The sequence below is a fragment of the Thermobia domestica genome, chromosome 7 (assembly GCF_964235325.1).
Source record: "Thermobia domestica chromosome 7, izTheDome1.hap1.1, whole genome shotgun sequence".
In the NCBI taxonomy this organism is placed as follows: Eukaryota; Metazoa; Arthropoda; class Insecta; order Zygentoma; family Lepismatidae; genus Thermobia; species Thermobia domestica.
The window spans coordinates 293,112,025-293,133,707 of record NC_137460.1 but is presented as its reverse complement, the minus strand read 5'-3'; the positions used below and the strand labels follow the sequence as shown (position 1 = coordinate 293,133,707).

The 21,683-nt window shown below is 36.1% G+C and overlaps 1 protein-coding gene across 6 annotated transcripts in view; it reads right to left on the bottom strand.

The window, feature by feature from the left end:
• Positions 1-150: 150 nt before the first annotated feature.
• The window catches only part of LOC145691050 (uncharacterized), a 47,070-nt gene continuing 25,537 nt past the window's right edge, over positions 151-21,683 (bottom strand). For all 6 annotated transcript variants that reach the window (XM_081766677.1, XM_081766680.1, XM_081766678.1 and 3 more), the window contains one exon: positions 151-13,556. In XM_081766677.1, the coding sequence (XP_081622803.1) occupies positions 11,888-13,556 (1,669 nt within the window). In that variant the 3' untranslated portion in view covers positions 151-11,887. The remainder of the gene's footprint in view (positions 13,557-21,683) is intronic.

Here is a 21,683-nt window from a genome sequence, read left to right as displayed (position 1 = left end):
AAGGAATACATAATTCTGAATATTTATGAATAGTGTCAATATTTTGAATATCTTGTTTGTGTCAAGTGTGGTAAATATTTCTTTTTGCACTCAATACCAAGGAGTACACTACTTTTATAAAAAATAAAAATAAAATGATTGTAACTTTGAATTATTTATTGATGGATTCTGTATTACTGAATAATCAAAAACAATATAATAAAATAAAAAATATGGGTACTGTCACATATTTTATTCTAGAATAAGTAAATATGATTTTGCTATATAATGCTGTTAATTACCATTACAGTAAAATTATCACAATATACTTGGTTCATATTATATTTTATTGTGTATCGTTATAATGGTTTTCAAAGCTAAACCAACTTTTCTTATCAGCAGTAAAACTGTCATATGTTTGTTAGTGGCCACGTGCGGTTTGTTAACCAGTTGGATGTTGCCGGTATTACAAAAGCTTAGCCACTCTCCCTGTCGCCAGGGTAAACAATGAAGTCTCGAACTATTCTGCTTTTTGACTGTTGTAAAACAATAAGCAGATACATAAAACAAGAATAACCATTTAAAATAGGAATAAAAATACGTACAGGTCATTCAACAAGTAATTTTTTCTCCTATTACTATAATAATAATAATAATAATAATATGATAGTTTTTACGTCCGAGCCGTTTTGGGGTACTGTGCATTTTTGGTAATGCTCGGAAAATATAATAGATCCTGGACCGCACGTTGGACCGATATTGTATTTTTACCCGTGTGAATCGGATTTCCCCGATTGAACCGTATGAATGGGATTGGCCTGATAACCTCGATTTTATGAAAACAAGCTTAGTCTGTCATTATTGTAAATCATGTGTTGTTTCACTTTATTATCGTAACACAAATTGTTCTAATTATTATGTACGAACTAATAACGAGACTACCGGGTCGAACGGTCCAAACAGGCCAAACACGGGTCAAACGGGTTTATCAGGTCTAAGGATCGAGTAAACCAAACGCAATGGGTATTTCGCGGGTACTGTTTACCAGAAAAGTTCAAGCACTTTAGGTTAAAATCATACTTAAAAGCTCTAATTGTTTGCACTCACGTTTTTCTTTCTTTCTTTTTCTTTTCTTTTTCTTTTTTTTTGATTGCCGACCAACGAACTTGCGGATACATAAATATAAATGCTCAAATCTAAATTATTGCAATGAGCAGGAGCATGATTTACTATTAAGAGTTAGCGTGATGCACTAATGTTAGTCTTTTATAAATAGCATTTGTATTATTATTATTATTATTCGACAGGCCATCTGCCTATATTGAAAAATTAAAACTTTTTTTTTTAGAAAAGAAATGATTAACCTTCGATTACTAGACTACGTAAAAATTCACCCAGTTTGCTTTTGTAGCGTATTACTAGAGGGTACCACCATCTAGTATGTGGTTGCTAGTATTCTCCTCTTTTTCTGTGCAGTGTGAGACCGAGTGTTGAAAGTAGTGTTTTGAGAATTAGTCCAGCGTCAAAAACAGCCAGGAGGGTGAATTTTTACCCAGTGTAGTGTTTGCGTTATTATCAAATGAGCAACTCTTGTTAACAAAAAATTGAATTCATCACACATATTAGTGAGTGCGTAACACGAAATCACAAGTTGTGTGCTGTAATAGTAAGTACTCAAGAAGTGTTGTGTGGGTTAATTTGCTTTGTCCTTTCGGGAGGAAATTCGTTGGTGACTGTGAAGGATATCATGGATAAAAAACGCATTTTGAAAGATCGGGAAATTGCTAGTGCACTTTTGGAAGAACTTGATACTGACAATTTTGATGCAGTTGAAAAAGAATTTGTGGAGAGTGAACCTGATCAATTAGAAGTAGGCGAAATTGAGGATGATGTTATTGATTGTGACGATCGTGATTTCGATCCCGATTTTAATCCTAACGAGTGTTTCTTCATCCGACTCCGAAAAAGATAGCTTTTCAAAACAACGTCCCAAAAAGAGTAAAGCCGATTCACTCTCAGTGAAACATCCTTCAAAACAAAGACGTAGATCTGAAAAAAATACCGAATTAAGAAGTTTACCCTGGAAACCTAATTCTCAAAATTCACGTCACCTTCTGAACGAACCAGTTATCAAAGGAAGAAAACATGGAATGTGGTCAACTGTTGAACCTCGAAATAAATCGAGAGTTTCTGCGAAAAATATACGTAACATTCCTGGTCCTATAGGGGATGCAAGAAAAATAACTTCTGAAATGGACTGCTGGTCTTTGTTCAAGGATGACGAACTGCTTAGTAAAATTGTACTTTACACAAATCTGGAAATGTCCCATCAAAGAACAGCTTATACTTGAAACCCAGGCTGGGTAAATGATCTCAAGGCGTATATTGGTATTCTGTTCATTTCAGGCGGTGTTGAAGAACTCAAGGCGTATATTGGTATTCTGTTCATTTCAGGAGCTAGACAAGACAACCACATGTCAACTAAGGTCTTATGGGGAGAGCTTGGTTCGCAAGTATACCCAAGTGTGATGTCTCATGAAAGATTTGTATTTATTTCAAACTGCCTTTAGTTTGATGATAAAACAGATAGAGCTGAAAGGCAAACTAAAGATCTATTTACCCACATTCGCTGGGTGTGGGACAAATTTATTTCTCATTGTAAGAAGCAATATTAACCATCGTGTGAAGTGACCACTGACGAGCAACTCTTAGCGTTCCGAGAAAATTGCAGATTTAGAATGTATATACCAAGCAAGCCTGACAAATATGGTATTAAGATAGTTCTTATGGTCGATTCTAACTCATTTTACCTCGTAAGCGGAATTCTTTATATCGAGAAGGAAACAACAAATGGTAAAAAAGGGCTGGCTGAATATTTTGTTGAGGAACTATCACAGCCAATTCATGGATCTAATAGTAACATAACAACAGATAATTAGTTTACCAGCTTCCCCTTGATGACAAAGATGGTCAAGGAATACAATTTGACCATGGTACGAACTGTTAGATCAACCAAACCAGAAATACCATCAGAGTTGTTATGTACGAAGAATCGTAAGCCGGAAACTTCTATTTTCGTTTTTGATACCATTAGTCAATTGCAACTTGTGTCATTTAGCCCAAAGAAAAACAAAGTTATGCTGGTTGCTTCTTCCATGCAAAATTCAGCCACTATATCAGAAGAAAGTAACAAGCCGGAGGTCGTAGAATATTAAAATAGAACAAAAGGTTCAGTAATATTTTTGACAAGCTGTGCAAACAGTACTCGTACAGCAGAAAAACACGGAGATGGCCTCAGCGAGTTTTCTACGGTATTCTTAATGCAAGTGCCATTAATGCAAACATCATTCACAAATTCAACATAGCATGAAGTGGATTAAAAGGTTTGAATCGCCAAGAATTTAACATTAATCTTGGACTGAAATTAGCACAAACGCATTGCACTTGTCTCTGAGATCAGAAATTAAGAGTATTCTGAAGATAAATAATGAAGAAAATTCATATTCAGATTCTGTGTCAGCACATCGTACGAAAGATGCCCGTCAAGGACGATATCGCTTGTGCCCTTCTCGTGTAGACAGAAAGTATGCTGTGAAACGCTCCAAATGTGCTTCTTGTGCGTGAAATGAGCACAGAGGCACTTTCTGTAAAGCTTGTCAGTAAGGGTTCCTCTATGAAGTTCAGTTAAATGACTTGCGGAATGAAACTGTAGCGAAGTTTTGAGAACTATATCTGAGTAAAATCGTGTGCTCTAAGAATAGTAGACTTTCAGTATTAAACATTTCCTTAATATGCACTTTACATTAAAAAAAGAAATGGGTTAATTTTCACCCAGTCTAGTATAGAATGTGTAAATGATCCCTCACAATTGTCTGATACGCACTTTTTCTCGTATTCTCCAAGAAAGTATGTTTTAATATATGCCGAAAGAAATAAAATACACACAATGAAGGCTTATGGAAATGTTTCTTTTAGTTTTGTAAACATTTTGGGTAAAGCACAAAAGTTTAATTTTTAGTGATTAAACGAATGCTGAATAATATTTTATTGGTGAAAGTGGGATTTTAGTTCATTTAAAATTGCACAGGTTTCCCTTGATATTATTTAACGAAACATTGTCCAAGAGAAGCATAAGTGTATCTACTTTAAAATATAATTGTAAGCTTCAAACCAAATAAATCACACATAGAGGAAAAACAAAAAAAAATATGTGGGTGAATTTTCAGCCAGTCTAGTATTAGAAGGCAAAAAAACTAAGTCCAATAATCTACGGTTAAAAAACATTCTATTAAGTACCTAGATCCTCATATTTATTAATATATGCAAGTTAATATCTGACTAATAAAGCTATCATTATTGATTTCCTGTGTATAGTATTCTCTTTTGTAGTTCGTCCAGTTTTTATACACGTGACGAAACTCATTAGAAAAAAACTGATCAATTAGTGATCTGTCTAACTATATCATAAAGTTAGAAATAATATACTTGGAAGGAGAACAGACAAACAGACAGAATATTTATTAAGCCTATTTCTAATATTACATATTATTATTAGCAATAATAATAATGATAACTAAATTCCTGGCGCAACGGTTCTTAGAAGTTCCTGGCACTCCTGTGGGCTGATGTGTTTAGAGGTCTGCACGGGCTCGGGTCGAGTCCGCAGCTCAAGCCGGCCCGGCCCGCGGGCCGGATTTAGGCCTGCAAAACATGTATCACTTCGGGCCCTGGCCGTAAGTTCTAAAATATACAACCACATTTCTCGGGCCTAACTTTCTAAATGTGCTGTACTACGATATTTATTCAACCGTTGCTTCTGGAGAACTTTTAAAGCACCACATCAAAATTAAACCTCTAATTGCTGCAAAAAAAATGCAATTTTGCGTTTCTTTGAGTTTCTGTGATTCAGGATTATTTGATAATGACATAAGCTCGGGCCGAGCTCCGACCCACATGCTAAAACACCTTTTCGACGCGGTTCGGATCTCACATTATAAATTCACGGGCCGGCTAAAAATTCCGGCCCGTGCAGACCTCTAGATGCATTTTCTGCAGACCGACTAGCCTCACTGTTAGTTCTGGCTTCCTGGATTGCAGTTCGCTACTTCAAGTAACTTCCAATTGTCCTCACGACGCTGGGTGGACGCCGTAGCCCAATACCGTCTGGTGACTACGAATGGTCCCAACTATCTTTCCTCTCACCAGACCCAGGACTGCCTGACTTCGCTGATCTCATGGAGAGTGGTATTCCAGTGTAGCTACGACGTTGGTAATAAAATAATAAAGGCATATTGAAATAGTGAGGAAATATAGATAAGTACTAAACTGACTCCCTGGAGCTACGGTCCATGAGAGGCTGTGCCTGCCGAATGTTGCAATACAAGCATCAGATACGCACTGAAAATATTCGAGATAGGAAGATCTCGGTTTTTAAACTGTTGCTATTCCTTTATGCAGTGCTTGAAGTAGAAAATTTAAGGAAGTATACCCCGCATATTCCCTCTCTTCTATTTAGAACATTGTCTTTACGACATTTATGGAAATAACATGATGCAAAGGCTTGGACCGGGAGTAGAGAGGATTTGCTCTATTCGATAACATTTACATACTTCCCGACATAATTCACATCTAAGTAATTTGTGTTTTAAGCTGAACAAAGTAGAATAAAATAGCTTTCATATAGACACATGATATGGGCTGATTGCAAAGCCTACCTACCGAAATATACGTTCTTCACACTGTAAAAGCTACAGATGCCAGGCGGAACAAACACCGTAAGATTCTACTATGATAACTGTAATGGGGTTAGCCATACTGAGAGCTTTATACAGTTCTACCTGAGTTGGAGCGGCAATGCCGGAATTTAGTTAAAATGAAGAATTTATGCTAGGGAGAAGTATTTCCTTAGATATTGACCTTCGAGGAAAAAATTGGTTATGCTCAGTCCCATACTATAGTTGTAAAATGGCATTGAATATAGTAGTTACATTGAATATAACATTTACAATGAATATGCTTATGAACTTAGATTGTAACCTAGATTATTTTGAAACATAACATTCAATATAATATTTATATTAAATTTTTTATGTGTGTTGAATAATATACCAGATATAACAATTGGTTTGTATTTATATATTTAAAATTGTGTTACTTATACACATTGTGAAGTAATTAAAAAAGGAAAACGCAAGTAATAAAAAATGAACTCAAAGACATTAACAATATGGCCCTCGTGTTATCGTAAATGGCCCGCGCGTTTATTATCGTTCGAATTTTCGTGTGAACATATGGATAGTTGTACTTCAATGTTTACAAGTTTAACATAACTTTAACATTTTGTGGACCACTGGAATAGGCAATCCAATAGTACTGTGAATGTGTTACTATGAATAGATGTGAGTATTGAAGATATGGATTACCAGGGTTCTTGCTCATCTTTCGGGTACCATCGTTGGACATTCCCCTCGAACACCATATACAACGTTGTCGTTATATATTTCTCAAACAATCCTTATACTCGAAGAGAATTTCTTGGAATTGCTGCACACCGGAAGAAAAATTCATTGAAACCGAGATGCTGCGAACTCCTTTGCTCATATATTTTTATGTGTGTGTGTGTGCATCCACCAACCTACTTTCCTCTTCGAGCGACCATATACTGACAAAAAATCAACTCAGCTTAACATTCTTCTTCCTCCTAACCAAAGCTGAATTCCAAAGCTAAAAGGCAGAGGTGGATTATACGTCATATGCATTTTTGTGATAATCTCTTACTCCTTATGTTATTATGTGTTTGAATGTGATTAATCTGTTCCCAATAAGACAACATTCAAATAATCAACTTTTATTAGGGAAGAAATTGTTCAAAAACGAGGAGCTGTGTGGGAACTATCTTTTGCTCGCCTAGTGTATTCATACGCTCTCAAAGAAACTAAGGAAAGTGACGCGCAAAAGAGGCGCGTGGAGTGAAATCCTGACATAAGCAGAACAAAATGTAATTTTTCGACTGTCTCACCAAAACGTTGGCATTCTATTCTATTCCCAACAACGTAAAACGACATGGAACAAAGAAAGAGCGTCCAAGCATCCTCCTAAAGGAATTAATTCTCCAAATGGTTTTGGTGGACGAATGTATGTTTTATCTTCAATAAAGAGCGTATGGTAATGGTATATATGAGAACACCCTGATCTGCGTTTCTTCTGTGTTCTATTACCACTTCTACATGAAATGCCATAAATTTTCTACGTAGTGCAATAGTAAGAAGTATCCGTGTGCACAAGACATGCGATATGCGTTAATTCCTTCCCCCCCACACACATACACATAGTCATAGATAAAGTACAAGGGCACTACACATGCAGATATAAAGTACAGGTATGTTCTTTTTTATTTTCGTACCACTCGAGAAGTAAATCAAAGTCGCTTTGTTACGCCCTTGGTAAGTTTGTAGATACTCAATGAATAATCCCTAAAAGTATGAGCGTCCAGGTTCTTCTGGAACAGACGCGGCTTTACGTATACTATATCCGAGCGTATTTCAACGAATTATTGAAATCGCGACATTCGTGCGTTCTTATCGGTTTCGTTTCGTGTTCACTTAAACCGAAATGTTGGGCCACTATTTCCTATTAAAAAATATATTGTTTGTGTTAAACAAATGTGATTGTGATTTATTAAAGGTTAAAATATATAGTTTGAAAATAATTTTCGTGAGTGTTAATCTGTGTCAAGTGGTAAAATGTTTATACTGTAATCGTGCATATATCATAGTGACATTTTCCTTTTATAACAGGATAAGTATTATTGTAAATTGCATGTATATTTTAATATTCTTTTTTTTTTTTTTTTTTGCTTTAATAATGATTTGTTTAACGTAGCAGAGTGCAGGGGCACATTAGTAGCTCCCTGCAACCATCCGGTGCTCATTTTGTGTCACGCGTTCCTTTTCTGAGGCTAGAAGAGACGTTCAGACATGTAATTTATATGAGACTGTTAAACGGTAAAGTTCTAACCCTACTCTTGCTATACAATTGGCTTGTCAGCGACGGTGGGTATACGAGCAAACCTCCTTTTTATTAATTTAATCGCACCCGAACGTAGAGACCGTGGTAGACTGTTGTTCTCTTATCGAAACACGAACCTCGGTACACTCAGTGAATGGCTTTCCTTCACAGGGATCCATACGCTCGTACCGTAATAGAATGGTTTATCACAAACACGGACATTAGGAATACGAACCCAGGACTGTCATAGAATGGCGAATCCCTCTCAGGGACATACGGTATTTGAACCACACACTGTCATAAGGTAATCCATTTTACTTCGCAAGCCCTGAATATTTCGGAGAAAGATAATTAAAACATTATATTTAGTACTGTTGCCTTGAATCACCTGTATCCTATTGTTAGATTTAGTAAGATTGTTTAGAGTGTGATTATTTCTGCTAGTCTATTTCCACTTCGTGTTTTCTGTTCCCTATTCTTTGGTTTCATTTGCTACACCAAGCTCATTTCGATTTACTTTTTGTACATCTACATCTTCTTATTTGTAAAAGCAGTGCGTATTTCTTTGTTGCCCTATCACATCGGCCTGTCTCGTTTACAGTTGTTTTGTTCATTTGCTTTATATACGTCTATAGGAAGTAATGTCCTACTGTTATTCTTATTTGCTTATATGATTGATTTGCTCAGTTAACTTAATAGCGAAGGATATTTTCCCTTTACCGTCTAAATGTAATCCACGTTTTGTGTGATAGTTCCTAGGAAACTTATTTAGGTCCAGAACTGTAACATTTTTAAATGTTTTGCAAGTCGTAGTTAATTTTATATTCGTTATCTCAATCTCTTTATTTGCAATTGATGAAGGCTCTAAGTCAAACCGTTCAGATAGAGAAGATAACACAACATTCGTATTTGTGAGATTCGGCAAGATTTTCGTCAAATTATTTACGACATTTTTCGTTTAATTTTTGCTACTCAATTGTCCCTCCGATTATTACAATGGAGTCGCGCTTTGTCATTTTTACGCTTTTTGATACTATACCTTCTAATATTTCACCAAAACCTTCTCCAAGCTTTACATAGCTACTCACCGACAATTCCATCTTAGACCTTTGCTGCCATATAGGGGCCGCGGTGGCTCAGCGGTAGAGGGTTCACCTCTGGTGCCTGGGGTCCCGGGTTCGATCCCAGCCCCCGCCAAGTGAACTTTGTGGTGGACAAACACCGTGTGCGTGTGTTTTATCGGGGTTCTCCCGTTTCCTCCCACTTTCTTCATTCCACCATTTCATTCATCACTCATCATCACCGTCTCCTTTAGCCTAACCGGCATAAAGTGGGACGTAAAACTCACATTTCATTTCATTTTTTCTTTACTGCCATACTTCTCGCATGGCTATGGAAAACTATACTAACTTCCATCATTTGTATGTTTTACTCGTTTACGGTGTTTCTTTTTTTCTTTAAAATTATCATCTATATTTTTTAGTTTTCTCCTAGGTTTAAAGTTTTGTCTGTTCCATCTTTCTTTACCTGCACCATAACTTCAACATTAGGTTGTTTCAACACCTTGAACCCATGGTTTACATTTTCCTTAATTATAGAGTTACATTTTACATTTTCTGTTTCATCCTTGCAGGTTTTCATTGGTCACTCTGTTCTGTATTTATTGCTTCTGTAATGTCTTTGGATGTCCCTTGCACTTGGTTCAATTTAGTTATATTTATTTCGTCCTGCTTCCGCCGAAGTTGGTATATGCTGTAAATCGGTTACTGGTACTGCTGATACGAACTCTCGATATTTCCACAGTGATCTTTTATTAACGACAGTTGTATTCTGTATTTCTTGTCTCTTGGGCTTTCATATAGTCGCTCCATTTGCACTCAGTTTGTTTTGCACTTGCACTTTGCACTGTTGATTTATACATTGAACCACTTTGTGTATATTTTAGGTATGTCATTTTCTCATTTAGTATTTCTATTATCTTACAAGATTTCCAATTTCTTCATAAAAATGAAGTAAATCTTTTTGAAATATTGTCAGTTGTTTGGTATAATTTTTACCTCTTCCACAAGATTGATTTTCCTTGTATTTTATTCGCTTGTTGAGTTACCGTTTGAAAAATATACTCATTATAAATCTGAATATTTGCGAGACATTTTCCTTTCATATACCTACTTTTTTTCCTCGTTGCTCTTACTTTCTCCACAATTTAATCTGCACGACACATTACAACTTCTACTCGTAATCGCAATCTTGTTCATTGTCTCTCTCTTTAATTATCTGAAGGAAAAGGAGATCCTCTCCCAGCGGGGAAAGGCCATGTTTAGCAGTGGGAATATTCCCGGTGGTAACGAAAATAAAAAAAAATGGATTATTCCCGGGTATTTCCCTGGCATATAAATTTTTGAGAACGAATTTATTTCCATTTTTTCTTTATCTTCGAATTATAAGAACATTATGATTAATTACTTTATTTTCAATTATTATAATTTACATCTACGTTTTAAATAATTTGGAGGTTGAAAAAATTAAAATTCGTTGACTGTACTTTATATAACTAGTAATATGATTCTTTAAGTTCCATTCCCATTTGCACTAGAAGGTAGCAAAATACTAATTTACAAATGACGAAAAGGCCCGTTTGTAAAGTAATGTAGAAATTATGTAAAAATAGAGATGATGTACCCCAACCACTGTTAGTAATAGACATTGGTATTTCTCATGTCTCTAACTCGTATTTCTGAAAAAGTACTCGGAGTTCCCTTATGACTGAATTAACGCATGTAATTTCCAGATATAGGTAGTAAGAAAGTTGTGTGTGGCATTGTTACGTGCAAAATTATAAAGACAGTATATTGCAAATATTTTGAACATAAAAATTTTCGCAAATGAAGGTCAAATGGTGGAACAAGTTTTCTGGCAGATACCCAACCTAATTTGTTAATAGCATTTAAAAATTTAATTTGCTTATAATATCAGTAGTAGAGTCAAGTATAGAAAATACACTTCCATATAAATTTAAACTATTTTGCAGTGTAAAAGTTTGTGAAGTTACTAAGCCATTTTTTACAATTTGACTTGCATAGAACATACTGTAAGTAAATGTGCATTTATGCGTACTCTAAAAAATAACAACATATTAACAACATAATACCTTTCAGAATATACATTTTAAAGAATCCTCTGGAGACGATAATAACATACTGTGATAAGAAAAAAATTTTACTTTGAAATCATAATATTGTAATAGAATGAAAATTTCTTTGTGATTGGTCATAAATTCCCGGAACATTCCTACTTTGGGAACCTTCCCGAGAATATTCCGGGAAAAGTATCTTCCCGGGAATTTTCTCATCACGAGATAAGCACACTACATCATTGAGACAAGAGAAGACAATGATTATGAAATACAATGTGGGACGAGCGTACCCCGAGAAAATTCACGTACGATGTTCCCCACCATAAATTTACTTGCTCGGATCCAACCACAAACTGTAAATTCCCAACTAAGCACACTCTTTCATTGAGACACAGTGCTCCGTAAGAGAGATGATATCTTTTTGCTTAAGGTCCCACAAATATGGCCATTAAGCTAAGGGGGACACGTGATTAATGCAAGTGAATGACTATGAAATAGAATGACTAAATTCTACCTTAAGCTCTTGACGCAAGTGACGTTTTTTGCAACTATTTATTAACATGTGTATTGCTAATGTACCCGTTTGTCTAAATTCCTTTTTACACTCTTGGCATTTGTAAGATTTTACGCCTCTATGTATTAACATGTGTTACTAAAATAGCTTTCCGTGGAAATTCCTTTTTACAGGCTTGGCACATATGAGGTTATACATCTCTATGTATTAACATGTGGCTTGCCAAATTATGCTTTTCCCTAAAACCTTCCTTACATTCTTGGCATATGTAAGGTTTTATACCTGTAAGAATTAAAATGTTTTGCTAAAGCATCCTTTCGTCTAAATTCCTTTTGACACTCTTGGCATTTGTAAGGTTTTATACCTCTATGTATTAACATATGTTTTGCCAAATTACCTTTTTCACTAAACCCCTTTCCACACTCTTCACATGTGTGAGGTTTTGCACCTGAATGTACTAACATGTGTCTTGTCAAATCACGCTTTTCCCTAAAACCTTTCTTACACTCATGGCACATATAAGGATTTATACCTGTATGAATTAAAATGTGTTTTGCTAAAGCACCCTTTTGTCTAAATTCCTTTTTACACTCTTGGCATTTGTAAGGTTTTATACCTCTATGTATTAACATATGTTTTGCCAAATTAACTTTTTCACTAAACCCCTTTCCACACTCTTCACATGTGTGAGGTTTTGCACTTGAATGTACTAACATGTGTCTTGCCAAATCACGCTTTTCCCTAAAACCTTTCTTACACTCATAGCACATGTAAGGATTTATACCTGTATGAATTAAAATGTGTTTTGCTAAAGCACCCTTTTGTCTAAATTCCTTTTTACACTCTTGGCATTTGTAAGGTTTTATATCTTTATGTATTAACATATGTTTTGCCAAATTACCTTTTTCACTAAACCCCTTTCCACACTCTTCACATGTGTGAGGTTTTGCACTTGAATGTACTAACATGTGTCTTGCCAAATCACTCTTTTCCCTAAAACCTTTCTTACACTCATGGCACATGTAAGGATTTATACCTTTATGAATTAAAATGTGTTTTGCTAAAGCACCCTTTTGTCTAAATTCCTTTTTACACTTTTGGCATTTGTAAGGTTTTATATCTTTATGTATTAACATATGTTTTGCCAAATTTGCCTTTTCACTAAATCCCTTCTTACACACTTGGCAGTTGTGATGTTTTATGCCTGTATGAACTAACATGTGTCTTGCTAATGTACCCTTTTCTCTAAATTCCTTTTTACACTCTTGGCATTTGTAAGGTTTTATACCTATATGTATTAACATATGTTTTGCCAAATTTCCTTTTTCACTAAATCCCTTTTTACACTCTTGGCAGTTGTAATATTTTATGCCTGTATGAATTAACATGTGTTTTGCTAAAGTACCTTTTTGTCTAAATTCCTTTTTACACTCTTGGCATTTGTAAGGTTTTATACCTCTATATATCAGCATATGTGTTGTCAAAGTCCTCTTTCCAATAAATTCCTTACTACTCTCTTGGCACATGTAAGGATTTATACCTGTGTGAACTAAAATGTGTTTTGCTAAAGCACCGTTTTGTCTAAATTCCTTCTTACACTCTTGGCATTTGTAAGGTTTTATACCTCTATGTATTAACATATGATGTGCCAAATTACGTTTTTCACTAAATCCCTTTCCACATTCTTCACATGTGTGAGGATTTGTAGTTGAATGTATTAACATATGTCTTGCCAAATATGACCTTCGAATAAATCCTTTTCCACACTCTTGGCATGTATGAGAATATTCACCTCCTTGAGTTTTCATATATTTTCCCAAATGTGATCGATTATACTCCCCGCAAGAATGAGATATCCCATCTGAGTGAAGAATTCTTTTTTTTCTTGTGGCTTTATTGAAAACAGTATATTTACAGAAGCTGCAAAATATTCAGTAAAAAAGGTAATGGAAGTTAACATTATGAAACATCAAAGAACGCAAACGAGCGTATCTAAAATAGAGAAACAAACGTAAGATACTTATTTCTTTATAGTGTACATTAAAAGCTCTGGGTTTCTAGGCTCTCATACGTTAAATTAAATGATAAGAGGACCGGATGAGTTTCCACATCATTTATATTTTCCAAGAAAGATAATGTCCTTTCTTCGAAATCTCGAATTCCATCTACGTTAATATATACGGTATCAGACTTCAGTACATACCAAGTTTCATATGTTACACTATGGAACGAACATATCATTATAGGTGAAAATGGGGATTGAAAGTCACAGAAAATGTTTATGTATAGTTAATTTTAGTACCAGAAAATTTAGCAATCGCAATGAGCTTGCGATAACCAGTTCTAGGATCTATTAATATAAGAACTAAACAAAGGAAGACTAACAATCAACTAACAATTTTTCAAACTTTAAACAAAATCCTTTGAGCTCGCAACGTTTTGAGATATTAAATTTTAATCCACTTAAAGATCTTTATGTCTGTTGCAATATATCTACATGGATAGATATGATACATATCTAAGAACTTTTCCGAATTAAATCCTTTTCATAAACTTTGAGTATTCAATTATTTCTAACCTCTCATCTATTTATAAAAAATACCTGACAATATGATTAAAGACTTCGAAGCTAAGGTAATAAGCAGATGTAATACCTCATTCATCGCCCTTGGGCTATTGCTGTTAGAAGCTTCTACAATATCTAACGCTATCATGCTCTAACGTCCTTAGTTTGAACGACAGAAGTAAGTGCGCTATATTGTTCTCTCTTTACGTAATGTGTGCCAGTCGAGAAATCACAATTATATACTAGGTGTGGAAAACTGTTATTCCAGGGTATGACGGAAACAATCTTTCCCGAATGTTATTTGCATTCTGACAAACATCAAAGTATATTGTTTATTACTTTAAAATTAAAAGGGTATGTAATGTCAAATGCTCCACTCTGTATATTAAAAGAAAATAAATATTTATACATTGCATTACTGATTGTGTGTTAAGTTATTGTTCATTTTTCATTTACCTGAGTAAGCTAATTATAACTTTTATTCTGAACGAAATAAGTAATTATTTTGTTTTACTTCGTCTTCCTCACGGTATATCTCTCTTTATCCCTCTCTCTCTTTTCCCAAGTTGAAACAACAAAGCATTCTCAATGAGCTCATATCTACTATCTATCGAAATTGGAATAGATGCATTTCGATATAGGCACCGTTAATGAGTGTCAAATAAATGAATTTAATTAACTCAATGCAAATTGCAAGCTAAAAACTTATTTGACAAGAAAATGAAATTCAACTACATAATACATCAGACGTATAATTATAACTGTAAGTTAATTAACATGCAGATTACACTAACATGAATACTCAGAATGTACTATTATTCGATTTACAAAAAAATTAATGATATACCATTTTCCGAGCTCGGCCCTTTCACGAATTACTATCGACGTATTTACCAGGTGACTATTCCGTTAACATGTCTTTAATACTCACAACGATGTCTGTGTAAGAGGTCCGATTTAAAGTCCGCCATTGTATCGCCCGCCCGTACGAAATTGCACGGGCTCATCGCTGATTCTATGAAATGAAGTTCTGAGTTGCTCCACGGCGAAGTATTTATGCGTTATCCCGCTGAACCCTTTAGAATCTTCTTCGTTAGTACACTAACCAACGAAGTTACACTTTGAATACTGGCACATATTAAAATAATATTTTTATACATATTAAACCAAAACACGATTCGCTGATTTAATATAAAGCCCAACAGAGCCATGCTAACAGATTGGGTGAGGGAGGATTTGCGCTGCACGTCTTTCGAGATCGGGTTCTTCGCCCCGAATGAATTGTCATCTCAGCCAATCCCAATGTAGTCTTGCTTCTGAATTTTCACTTGTAACGTCGGGACAGAAACCATGGCAAAAATGAACGATAAGGCCCATCTGTGGAATGCCCTGCCGAGCGATTTTCTTTCGTTTTCGCCATATAAACCGCTCTTGCGATTCGATCACAGCAACTATCTTACGCACACAGATGCGAACATGTATGTATATGCTTGCGAGAGAATAAGTGTTTTGGAATTTTCTTCATACGAGGTGTGTTTAATGATGTCGAAAACTCACCCTGCTTAGTGTCTTTCTCCTTTTGGAGAAAACAATGAGCCCCAGAAAAGTGGTGGTAAATGAAAGAATGACAGACGAATTACTGAAAATAAATTTTCTAATATGGTGAGTGAATACCTCCGAATGGGTATCTATGATGTTTCTTTCTTTGAAATGGTTATCATCAGGAGAGGAGGAGGATTAACAATATGCGACACTCACGCGTCTGTCTTGTTAGACAGAAAAAACTAAGCCTATAAACTTACCATTTAAAATAAACTGTCGCTGCACAAGTATTTTGAGGGATACCGTATTTAAGAGGGAGATAAGGATCATACTGCATATTACTTCTCAGTACGTATACTTGACACTGAGTTTGTCTCTAGTTAGCTAAGGAAACGGGTGAAGCACTTAATATTACATTTCACATTACTGGTATCAGTGTCTGCCAACCGGCTACTTTCGTTAGAATGAGAATCCTATGAGTAACAAAACAAGTTATATTGTACACCGAGAATATAAAGTACCTGAAGATTGCATTATCTTAACAAAGTGAAAAATACTACATAGAGATTTTGCTGAAAATATTGGGCAAGTGATCTATGGTTCAAGCGATGTACGTGGACAGTTCTTTTATCCTCATCAATGAAATATATTTATTGTACAGATTCCATCACACATTATCTAATGATATTTAGTAACGACAGTTTTGGTAGCATACAACAAATTTTAGGAAAAAAGTTGTTTATGCGGATGTCATGAACTGATATTCAGCTGTGAACCAATACATCTAAAACACAAAATTTTCTATTTGTTTCGGTATTTTTACATGCGAAACGCCTGAAATTCTACGTCCTAGGTCTTTAGAAATCTCCCCAGGCAAATAAAACAATTTGGTCGTTATTCTTGCGTAATTTACATTAATATTTCGTGTTTCATTCTCTTTTTACTAAACTATATTTTTCATGGGAAGTAATTTTAAGGAGTTCATATATGATATACCTTTTCTAATTGAGGGAGTAAAGATTACGAGATACCTTCTTTCCCTGTCTTTTCCAACATATTCTGGAAAAAGTAGATAATTAATTATATATAGATAACGAAAAAAGTTTTATCGCTTTTCCGCCTACCACATTCGGACATTGGTATGTCAGATAACACGTATCTGCAATATCAAATATAGTCCCTATCAACATGGACAACCTTTTGTCAACGTTCCGGAAGTTCATGTATTCCATCGCGGTTGCACTTAGTGGGTCAAGAAGCACAGAAATTATATCAATTATATTTTGCACCTATACTAATGATTTGAACTGTCGTCCTCTAATATGATTGTCCAATGAATGAAAGAGCTGATAATTGGGAGATGCAATATCCGGGGAGTATGGCGTATGCAATAGTGTTTTCCATCCAAACCACAGAATGGTGTCGTGGGTTATCCTAGCCACGTGCGTCGTAGCGTTGTAGTGTAGCAGTAGGCCAACTGTGCGATTCAAAAGTGTTGGCTCCAGAGTTTCCAGTTTCTTTGGAAAACGGCTTAACTGTGTAACAGTTTCATTAATAAAAAAAAAGGAAAAAATGATAGTCGGTTAAAATTGGTAAACAGCGCCATTGAATTTATAACGGGAATAACGAGTACTAGAACCTGAAAGTTGTGCGCGGGTATAGAGTAGGCTCATAATTACGACAATGATCGAGAACTGAACACAGTCAAATACTCGTAAATTCAAGTGCTGTAGAAATGGAGCTTAGTGTAAAGTTCTTAAGATATATATGCAGTTTAGAGTAATAATGTGAAACAAAAATATTCTTAAATTGATATAAGCTGTAACAAGTATATTCTGATAGTTGAAAAGAAATAGTTTATCGATCGATAAGTTAAAGTGTTTTGGTTGCCGAAAATTGAACAAAGATTATAAACAAGAATATTTTGCCTACTTCATTCAAATATTTAATTTATTTACGATATGGGAACGACTACCTTTACTTTTACGAGTGTTTGTTACATTTATGTGAGTGGCTTAATGATATTTGTCTCATTGAAGTTTTGAGTGGTAAAATTATACTCAAATTTTCACATTCATAGTGATCACGGTAAAGTTCAAGAAATTTAATCCCATTCGAGTGGGTTTAGCAATCCAATTAATAGCCTTGGAAGTGGGTCTAGTGCTCCATAATTACTTTTTGGAATAATAACGTTAAATGTATTGTACAAGAATTAAAATTCGCTATGGAAGTAATAATTTCTAGAGTCAGCAATTTTGGTAAGTGTTGAATTTCATGTTCAAAATACTTAGTCTCATGATTATTTCAGAAATTAGTCGTTTTGATGTAAAACCTAATATTTTGATATTTTGTTCATTAAAAGAAATCAGTCAATTTAAATTCCTTGATTTTCATTACTAATTTTGAAAATACATTAATCCATATTTGGAGTATAGGGACTCAGATTTAAATGTTTTATTCATTATATTTAAAATCAATTATGTGTATGTACTCAAATAGTACATGTCCAATGGCGTTAGTCTTTGTGGGGAAAACTTAACTTCACTCAAGCTACGTTACATACAACTTATAACAGTATACAGATGAATTGGTGCTCAGGGGCTGCTACCAGTTCCCGATGCACGATACTGAGTGTAGTCCACCAAAAACACAGGATGTCTTTCTTCTGGTGCTGTGCTGGTTTCGACCGTTTGGAACCTGTTTATGCGACACTAACGAATGAAGACGGATCCGTGGAGCTTCGTACAGGACAAAGTTCCCATCACATGTCAACACCCTGTCCAAAAATGGCTTCCTCCTCAGACGATACATCAAATAAAGAAAGTTGTCGTCTTGTATTGAATTCTGGCCCGCAATCAAATCATGTGGGACCCATCGACCAATGTCACAAATCATGGAGGGAAGAGGTGGACATGTCACCTTTAATCTATGAACTGAGGGGGGGAGGCTGTTTCCCCAAAAATCCGATTTGAAATGTGTGTTTAAGGGAGAAATGTGATTGTGTCCAACTGCCAAAAATGAAAGTGACAAAAAATTGATACTCCTAGAATAACCCTCAAAGCTGCTGCGCTGCCAATGTTGCAGAAAACTGTGCTCTCCTCGTCCTATACAGCAATGTTTTCCAACTTCATAGATAGTTTTAACATCACTTAAAAAAGATTGCGGGAACAGTCGTACCCGTCCTACCAATGTTGAAGACAGATTTGCGCCGCTGTCATCGGTCCAAATTGTAATGTTCCCCAAGTTGATAGAGGTGCTGCCGAAAGGTTTCCCTATTCGCACTAAATTCTAATCCCAGTTTCCTACATGTGTTGAAACTGTTTGCGTCAACTGCTGCCTGCAGATCATCATCTTGTACACGTGTTTTCTCCCGTCACTTAGTGTGTTTTCGAGTGCTTCATCCTGTTTCTCAAACTTGCAAGCCACCGCTGCACTGAACGCGTAGTCATGACATCCTCACTAAATGCCTGCGGCGGCCGTTTTTGACCCCATTTTAAACTTGTACAGCATCTCCGCCCTTATGACATACTGTGGAAGTCACAGGTTCACTGAGCCCTTATGCAAGTTCAAGTTGTAACTGAAATGCCATTACTAGGTAGTATGTTGTATACAATGACACCAAAAAGTGAGCTTCATGTTATCTCCATTCGTACTTAACACACGGTGTGAGGTCCAACTGAACAGAGACCTCCACAAAAACCGACAAGTTTCTTGGTTATATTTATATATTAGCACAGTTAAAAGTCACTTTCCTTTCTGCTAAAGTATCCAGAAACTCTTCAATATTTAAGTCCAGTAGCCAATAAGATCGAGAGCCTCACATATCCTGCACTGAGGGTCAATAAGTAAAAGATTACCTTGGGTTGTATTTACCGTTCGATCTCTGAAATTCAAAAGTTAAGGTTATGCACTCGCTCTCTGGACATTCTATGGAAGAGATGGCATCTCGTGATCAGGTGCGAGTTTTGCAAGCTACTAACTAAACTAACTAATTCACTCTATTCCCTATGGAACCCGAAGGTTCAATGCCGCGTTCCCAAAAGCTCTCCACTGACTTCTATCCTTAGGCAATTGGATCAAGATTCTACTTTGTATTCCTATCTTAATATTGTCTTCGCATCTACGCCTGGGTCTTCTTAATGATCGTTTTCAGGTTGGTCTTCCAGTAAGAATTTTGAAAGCTTTCCTACTGTCTTCGATCTTGGGTACATGACCTACCCCCAGAACCTCCAAGACTACCCTAGTAATGTCTGGTAGACGGTATAAATTATGTAGTTCCTCGTTATGAAGTTTCCGCTTCCCCCCTTCCTTGGGTCCGAATATTCCTCTTAGGATCTTGTTCTCAAATACTTGCAATTTATGTACATCCTTTCAACTAACCGACCATGTTTCGCAACCATATATAGAACAACAGGCATCATTATCGTTTTATATATTTTAAGCTTCAAAGTCGTCGACAGAATTCGCGACAAAAGATTTTGAGCTGAACAATAACACAAATTCCTTGCCTCTAGTAGACATTAGTTTCTTCGTGAATATGGTTTTCGCCTGCTAATACTGATCCTACATATTTGAAGGCATTCACTTCATCAACGTTATTATTCGATATTTTAACGCATCCATAATTTGCCATATTACGAGGGTCACTACGAAAGTTTTAAGATGTGAAATAACTTAAATACTTAAAAACAATTTAACAGTTACATTTTCTCAAAGTATTCACCTTTACACTGTACACACTTTTGCATCCTCGAAAACCACTTTTGGCAGGGTTGCCAGTCTTTTTCTTCAAGTGTTGAAAGTTCATTCTTGTAAGCCACTACATCTTCTTCAGGGCTGCAAGATCTCTTCCCACGCATGCGATCTTTGATCCTCGGGAACAAAAAAATCATACGGGGCTAGGTCAGGGCTATACGGCGGATGAGGCATAAGTTTGACATCCGTAGATTCTAAAAAAACTGAATTGCAATGTGGCCGTGTGGACAGACGCGTTGTCATGATGAAGCAGGATCCCACGCAATCCAGTTCTTGGACGCCGTTCCCGAAGCTTCTGGAACACTTTTCTTAAGCAAACAGTGGTGTACCACTGAGCCGTAACAGTCCTTTGTTCTTCAAGTGGAACAGTTGTAACTTGCCAGATTTGGAGAAGAAATTTGCGACCATCTTCTTCCCCACACTTCGCGGACGCTCCACTTTCGTGGGCGGATTTTCGCCTGGAAAGATCCAAAATGTAGACTGGCGTTTACTTTCAGGATCAAATTGATAGATCCAAGTCTCGTCACCAGTAACAATGTCAGAGACGCGTCGAGAATTGCCTCCATCAAATCTTGCAAGCATTTCTTCACACTATTCCACACGCATGCGCTTCTGCTGTTCAGTCAAAGCGTGAGGCACCCAACGATATGAAACCTTCCTGAGCCGAAGATGATCATGAAGAATTTTTATTACTGCTGGCGATCCAATGTTCACTGTAGATTCAATGTCCTTGAAAGTTGTTCGAAGATTTTCTCGAAGCATTTGTTCCACAGCTGCAATGTTTTCATCTGACACAGCTGTTGCCGGAGGTCCAGATCTCTCTCCATCTTTAAGCGATGTTCGGCCTCTTCTGAATTCACCAAACCACTGAAAAATTGTAGCACGGGAAGGAGCACGGTCCCCAAATGCCCCTGCAAACGGTCAACGTTTTGTCTCGTTCAAACCACTTTTGAAATCGTAAAGGATCATTGCCCAAAAATGTTCCCTTTCGAGCTCCATTCTAGACAGCCGAATACTGCTCACATTAACAAACAAGTAACGGCGATACGGCCACGCCGATAAGCGAGGCGAATTGAAACTTGCTTCGCTTTTTCGCTCTGGAAACCACTATCGAACGCAACTTTTGGAATTCAAATACTGTGCCACAATAATGCTTGTCTCAAAACTTTCGTAGTGACCCTCGT